Here is a 7,595-nt window from a genome sequence, read left to right as displayed (position 1 = left end):
TTTTTCCCAAGGCTGCCTGGGCAGGGGGGAGAAGGGGGAAAGTGGGGCAATTTGCCTTGGGCCCCACAGGGGCCCCCACAAGAATATAGTATTCTACAGTATTGCAACTTTTTTTTATGGAAGGGGCCCCTGAAATTGCTTTGCCCCAGGCCCCCTGAATCCTCTGGGCAGCCTTGACTTTACAGGTGGCATTGCATACTTTCTTTCTTGAACGTCCCCGGGTAGACTTCTTATGTGGATTGGAGTCCATTAAAGTCTATTGTCAGCTTAAGTGTTTCTTGATTGGGCACTTAACTTACAAATTCCTTTCTTAAAGGCTTCTTAAAAATCAAACAAGTACACAGCCAATATTCATAACTTTGAATACAAAAATGATACATGGATACAAATAGGATGAATATATCTAGTAGATCATAATCTTTGCAGAGATATGTTACATGGCATATCTAGCATAAAACACATTCCAGTTATGTCATATTTACATTATTAAGCATATTTCTATAAAGCATTATGGGTGCAATGTCACAGTATTATTCAAAATATTTTGTGTCTCTGTGATCCCAGGTCATTCTAAGTCGCTCAGATTGTTGAATGGAGAAAGCCGGTGCAATGGGAGAGTCGAGATTTCCCTCTGTGGTGTGTGGAGCAGAGTCCTGGATGACCAGTGGGACATGGATGATGCCAGCGTGGTGTGCAGGGAGCTCCAGTGCGGAGTCGCTGAGAAAGCTTATAACCCCCCTAAGTCTGAGCGAGGAACGGGCCCTGTGGGGCTGAGAAGGGTCCAGTGTGCAGGAAATGAGACTCGTCTGACTCTCTGTGACAACTCCATGTCCGAGACAGCCCAGGCAGGAATTGCTGAGGACGTCGGTGTCGTTTGTTCAGGTGACTTAGTGTGAAAATCTTATAAATATCCTGTCCTTGTTCAATGGGAACATGACCCACCTCACGGCCTGCCTTCACCCCACTTTGTGCTTTGATCACAGCAGTCCTTGAAATGATGTGGATTTGAGGTTCAAACTGACCCATTTATAGTAAAAATATATAGAGAACAAAGCATAGCCATGTTATAGGGTTAATGCACTATAGCAACTTCTCTCTCTCTCTTATATTTTTATGTATTAGAGCTGTTCAAAAAAGTTCATCAAAACTTTTTTCCTGTGAAGAAACTTCACAATATGATACAAATTTTCACAAAAAGTCTGTTTTCATTGAAAATGTTAAGATTTTTGTTGAAAAACTTGGGCTCTCGATTAACCACAGGTAACTCTTGTGTTTAGCTCAAAAAATTAATCATGATTAATCACAGAATAGAATACCAATTAAAATTTATTAAATATTTTGGATGTTTTTCTACATTTTAATATATATTTATTTCAATTACAACAAAATAGAAAATATACATTACTCACTTTATATTAGCTTTGATTACAAATATTTGCTCTGTAAAAATGATAAAAGAAATAGTATTTTTCAGTTCACCTCATTCAAATACTATAGTGCAATCTCTTTATTGTCAAAGTGCAACTTACAACTGTAGATTTTTTTTTTACATAACTGCACTCAAACACAAGACAATGTAAAACTTTAGAGTCTACAAGTCAACTCAGTCCTACTTTTTGTTCAGCCAAATCACTCAGACAAACAAGTTTGTTTACATTTACAGGAGATAATGCTGTCTGCTTCTTATTTCTAATGTCACCTGAAAGTGAGAACAGGCGTTTGGGACTTTTGTATCCAGCATTGCAAGATATTTATATGCCAGATACGCTAAATATTTTTATGCCCCTTCATGCTTAAGTCTCCATTCCAGAGGACATACTTCCATGCTGATGACGCTCATTAAAAAATAATGTGTTAATTAAATTTGTGACTGAATTCCTTGGGGGAGAATTGTATGTCTCCTGCTCTGTTTGACCCGCATGTTGCCATATATTTCATGTTATAGCAGTCTCGGATGATGACCCAACACATGATGTTCGTTTTAAGAACATTTTCACTGCAGAGTGACAAAATGCAAAGAAGGTACCTGTCACGGAGTGTGGGGGACCCAGGGCCTTCACCCCCGTGCTCCCTACGATTCACCAGGACTCTCAGCCATCCAGTAAAGCAGAAGGTTTATTTAGACGACAGGAACACAGTCCAACACAGGTCTTGCAGGCACAGATAACCAGATCCCCCCGGTTAGGTCCATCTTGGGGGGCCTCACAGCCCCCCCCCGGGGATCAGAGCTCGGTCTACCTGCTCCCCTCTCTTCTCCAGCCCACTTTCGTCTCCCAGTCCTCTCCGGCCCCTCCTCTCTCCTCCGCCTCCTTCCTTTGTCTCCCCTGGCCAGAGGTGTCACCTCCCCTCCCCCAGGCCAAGCTCAGCTCACAGTTGAATTCCTGCATCTCACCTAAACCTCTGGCTCTCCCCTCCCCCACACAGACAGTCTCTGCTTCCTACTCCATCACACCTCTCCCCCCTCCGAGACTGAACTGAGCGGGGTCACTCCAGCCAGTGACCCGGGGAAGTTCGGACCCACCTACAACCTTATGCCGCCCGCGCCCTTTCCCCACCCCAATACCCCTGGGGTGCACCCTGGGCTGGGGCCTTCTCCCCACGTTCCAGGCTGGGGGGCTGTGATTCGGGTTCTCTCGGTTCAGAGCCCCCCTTCTGACCCTGGCCCCCCTCTGGACAGGCTCCTCGGGGCGGGGCGAGGGCCTTACAGCCATCTCCCCCCTGTCCCGGGCCTTCCTCCCCCTCTGGCAGACGTCACAGGAGCGGCAGTGCTGCCGGACATGGGCAAAGACCCCAGGCCAGTAATAGTTCTGCAGCAGCCGCTGCTGGGTACGCCAGGCTCCCTGGTGCCCTGAGGGGAGAATGTCATGGGCCTGGCCCAGCAGCTGGCGGCGATACTCCTGGGGTACCACCAGCTGCCTCCTGATCCCCCCTGACTCCATCTTCCCTGGGGGAGCCCATTCTCGGTACAGGAGCCCCTTCTCCCACAGGAACCTTTTCCGGCCACCTCGTCCCATGGTCTGTCCCCCCCCGAGGTTGGCCAGGTCCCTTATCCTCCGCAAGGAGGGGTCTTCCCGCACCGCGGCCTGGTACTCAGCCGCTGGGGCAGGGGCGGGGATCTGTCCTCTCTCACCGGCTGGGTCTGGGGCCACAGCCTCTCTGAGCCCTGTCCCTGGGCGTTCCCTCCCCACCGGGTCAGGGTCCGGTGTCTCGGCCAAAGTACTTTCCCCGGGGTCAGGGTGCAGAGCCCTGCGTCGACCCTGACTACGGTTCACGGACAGGGTACCCTGGGTGTTACTTGGCCAGTCCTCGAGGTCCCCCCCCATTAACACCTCCGTGGGCAAATGTGGGTGCACTCCCACGTCCTTGAGGCCCTCCTTGTCCCCCCACTTTAGGTGTACCCTCGCGACAGGCACCTTGAATGGGGTCCCGATCACACCCCTCAGGTTCAGGTAGGTGTTGGGCACCATCCGATCTGAGCCCACCACCTGCGGCCGGGCCAGCGTCACCTCTGCGCCCGTATCCCAGTACCCCGTGACCTCCTTCCCGTCTACCTCCAGGGGAACAAGGCACTCGCTCCGGAGGGGTAGTCCCGTGCCCACCCTGTAAACCCCAAACTCAGGGCTGGGAGCATCCAGCCCCTCGGAGGGGTCAACCCGGGGCCCCCCTCCCTCCTTTTCAGGGGGTACGCGGCCCACCCCCCTTTCGTGCGACCGCTGCCCCTCATCCGGCTGGGTCTCTACCAAGTTGACCCGGTGTGGGGTTGGTCTGCTCAGTTTGTCCCGGAGCTTGGGGCACTGGCCCTGTACGTGGCCCGGTTGGCCACATTGATAGCAGCCCATGTCTCGTGGGTCCCCTCGAGTGGGACGGCTGGACCTGACGCCAGCTGCTTCCCTTTGGTGGGGGCCCTCCCTCGGCTCCTTCTGGGAGGTCCCATGGTGACTCTCTCTCTGCGTTGAGGCAGACCTGCTCCTTCGAGACGCCTCCCTGCCATCCCCCGCCCGACTGTCCATGTATTGGTCGGCCAGCCGGCCTGCATGCTGCGGGTTCTCCGGCTTCCGGTCCATCAGCCACTGCTTCAGGTCAGATGGGCACTGCTCATACAGGTGTTCCAGTACAACTAGGTCAAGCAGGTCCTCTCTAGTTTGGGCCCCAGCCGTCCACTTGCGGGCGTACCCCTGCGCCCGGTTGACCAGTTGCAGGTATGTGCCCTCCCGGGTCTTACGTTGACCCCGGAACCTCTTCCGGTACATCTCCGGGGTCAGCCCAAACTCACGGAGCAGGGCCTCTTTGAACAGGTTGTAGTCCCGCGCCTCCTCCCCTCTCATTCGGCTGTACACCTCCACGGCGGTGGAGTCCAGTAAGGGGGTGAGGCACCGGATCCTGTCTGCGGGGTCCACCTGGTGCAGCTCGCAGGCGTTCTCAAAGGCCGTCAGGAAGGTGTCTATGTCCTCCCCCTCCTTACGCGGGGCCAGGAAGTTCTTATCAAAGCTCTTTGTAGGCTTGGGCCCCCCCTCACTCACCGCAGCCGGGGCCTCCCTGCTTTTCAGCTGGGCCATGGCCAGCTCATGTGCACGCTGCTTCTCCCTGTCCTCAAATTCACGCTGCTTCTGCCGGTCCTCCATCTCCATCTCCCTCAGTTTGACCTCCCTCTCCAAGTCCAGCCGCCTGTGCTCCACGGAGGCCGAGCGTCGCCGGGACGATCCCCTGCTGGCCGGGGGGGTCACGGTGCCCTCCGTAGCTGGGCTCCTCCTCCCCCTCCCCCTAGGCCTAGGGGTGGGGGGTCTCGAGGAGCCCTCATCCGCCGACTGGCCACTCCCAGCGGGTACAGACACTGGTGCCTGCGCTGCATCTGCCCGGCTGCTTCCCTCAGAGACAGGGACCGGTTCATTCCTGCGATCTCGCTCCTCCAGCCGGGCAATCAGCTGGGCCTTGGTGAGCTTCCCATGGCGCAGCCCCCCCTGCTTGCACAGCTCCACCAGCTCCCACTTGCGCTTCTGGGAATACATCTTCCTGCTGGCTGCTCGCAGGCTGGGGTGTTCGCCACTCCCCACGGGTTCCAGGGGGACCCCTAGTGTGCCAGTCCTTGAGGTCACCCCCTCTCTGCCAGGGTCGAGCTGCAGACTCCTCCGCCCCTGGGATCGCTCGCTGTGATCCCCCGGGGGACCCTGTTACTGCAAAGTCCTTCTCTCTGGCCACACTCTCCCAGGGGTTAATCGCCCCTTCGTTTTCCTGCTCCCCAGTCACTTACTGCAGGAAGCGCCGTCCACGGGGTGCCGCCGATCCCACCGCTGCCACCAGTTGTCACGGAGTGTGGGGGACCCAGGGCCTTCACCCCCGTGCTCCCTCGATTCACCAGGACTCTCAGCCATCCAGTAAAGCAGAAGGTTTATTTAGACGACAGGAACACAGTCCAACACAGGTCTTGCAGGCACAGATAACCAGATCCCCCCGGTTAGGTCCATCTTGGGGGGCCTCACAGCCCCCCCCCGGGGATCAGAGCTCGGTCTACCTGCTCCCCTCTCTTCTCCAGCCCACTTTCGTCTCCCAGTCCTCTCCGGCCCCTCCTCTCTCCTCCGCCTCCTTCCTTTGTCTCCCCTGGCCAGAGGTGTCACCTCCCCTCCCCCAGGCCAAGCTCAGCTCACAGTTGAATTCCTGCATCTCACCTAAACCTCTGGCTCTCCCCTCCCCCACACAGACAGTCTCTGCTTCCTACTCCATCACAGTACCCATGTGACATTTCTAAAGAAAGCTACAGCACTCAACCCAAGGTTTAAGAATCTGAAGTGCCTTCCAAAATCTGAGAGGGACAAGGTATGGAGCATGCTTTCAGAAGTCTTAAAATAGAAGCACTCTGATGTGGAAACTGCAGAACCCGAACAACCAAAAAAGAAAATAAACTTTCTGCTGGTGGCATCTGACTCAGATGATGAAAATGAACACACGTTGGTCTGCACTGAGTTGGATCATTATTGAGCAGAACCTGTCATCAGCTTGGATGCATGTCCTCTGGAATAGTGGTTGAAGCATGAAGAGGCATATGAATCTTCAGCGCCTCTGGAATGTAAATATCTTGCAACACCGGCTACAACAGTGCTATGCGAACACCTGTTCTCACTTTCATGTGACATTGTGAATAAGAAACGGGCAGCATTATCCTGCAAATGTAAACAAACTTGTTTATCTGAGCAATTGGCTGAACAAGAAGTAGGACTGGGTGGACTTGTAGACTGTAAAGTTTTACGTTATTCTATTTTTGAGTGCGTTTTTTTTTACTTAAATCTACATTTGTAAGTTCAACTTCCATGATAAAGAGATTGCACTACTGTATTTGTATTAATACTGTTTCTTTTGTTTTTTACAGTTCAAATATTTGGGATAAAAAATAAATGTACAGTGAGCACTGTATATTTTCTAATCTCTGTTGTAATTGAAATCAATACATTTGAAAATGTAGAAAACATCCAAAATATTTAAATAAATGGTATTTTATTATTGTTTAACAGCACAATTAATCGTGATTCATTGTTTTAATCGTGCAAATAATCACTATTAATTTTATGAATTGCTTGACAGCCCTATGAAAATCCCAAATTTATTTAAAGCAACAAAGAGTCCTGTGACACCTTGTAGACTAACAGATGTATTGGAGCATAAGCTTTCGTGGGTGAATACTGACTTCGTCAGATGCATGTAGTGGAAATTTCCAGAGGAAGGTGTGTATATATATATATATATATATATATATATATATATATATATATATATGCATGCAAGAATCAGGCTGAAGATAATGAGGTTAGTTCAATCAGGGAGGATGAGGCCCTCTTCTAGCAGTTGAGGTGTGAAACCTAGGGAGGAGAAACTGCTTTTGTACTTGGCTAGCCATTCACAGTCTTTGTTTAATCCTGAGCTGATGGTGTCAAATTTGCAAATGAACTGAAGCTCAGCAGTTTCTCTTTGAAGTCTGGTCCTGAAGTTTTTTTGTTGTAAGATGGCTACCTTAAAATCTGCTATTGTGTGGCCAGGAACACTTCAACCTGTTTTGATCAAGACTGCCATGGATTGTGACTCTGGGCTAGATCCCCGAAGAGACTTGGGCATTGCAAGTCTTGACTCCTAGGTGCCTTGCCATCCAGTGGAATCCTCAGCCCTGAGTCACGTGCTCAACTCCCCGTACAATGCATGGGGAGAGTTAGGCACCAGAAACCTGAAGGCTGAAGAGGGACCCACCTAAACTTTGCCAGCAGTGAAATGCCAAGGAAGGGAGTAGGGCCTAGATACAGAAGTTATTTAGATGCCAAACTGCCATTGACCTAAGCCTCAGGCCCCTATCTCTGCTCAGGGATCTGTGTCATGAAACCACACCTGGAGCTAGGCATGTAAGCCAGGTCAGCTCTCTCATCTCCCCATTTTACTCATAACTCAGTGGTTAAAGCACTCAGCTGGGAGGTGGGAAATCCATGTTCAATCCCTGTTCTGCCTGATTTGGGATGTGAACACAGGAGAGTGCCCTAGTCACTATAGACTATAGGATATGATGGGGTGGGTCTCTCCCGTTGGAAATGTTCCACTTTGTACAAATAAACAGTCACCGA

At 51.4% G+C, this 7,595-nt stretch overlaps 1 protein-coding gene across 1 annotated transcript in view; it reads left to right on the top strand.

Annotated features, from left to right (window-relative positions):
* Window positions 1-671: 671 nt before the first annotated feature.
* The window catches only part of LOC120371309 (antigen WC1.1-like), a 30,805-nt gene continuing 23,881 nt past the window's right edge, over window positions 672-7,595 (top strand). Inside the window, exon 1 of the mRNA XM_039486960.1 lies at window positions 672-882. Coding sequence (XP_039342894.1) covers window positions 672-882 — 211 coding nt within the window. The remainder of the gene's footprint in view (window positions 883-7,595) is intronic.

Source organism: Mauremys reevesii, linkage group 1 (assembly GCF_016161935.1).
Source record: "Mauremys reevesii isolate NIE-2019 linkage group 1, ASM1616193v1, whole genome shotgun sequence".
Classification (NCBI taxonomy): Eukaryota; Metazoa; Chordata; order Testudines; family Geoemydidae; genus Mauremys; species Mauremys reevesii.
The sequence above is the reverse complement of the archived record's forward strand: the minus strand, read 5'-3'. Positions and strand labels throughout refer to the sequence as shown.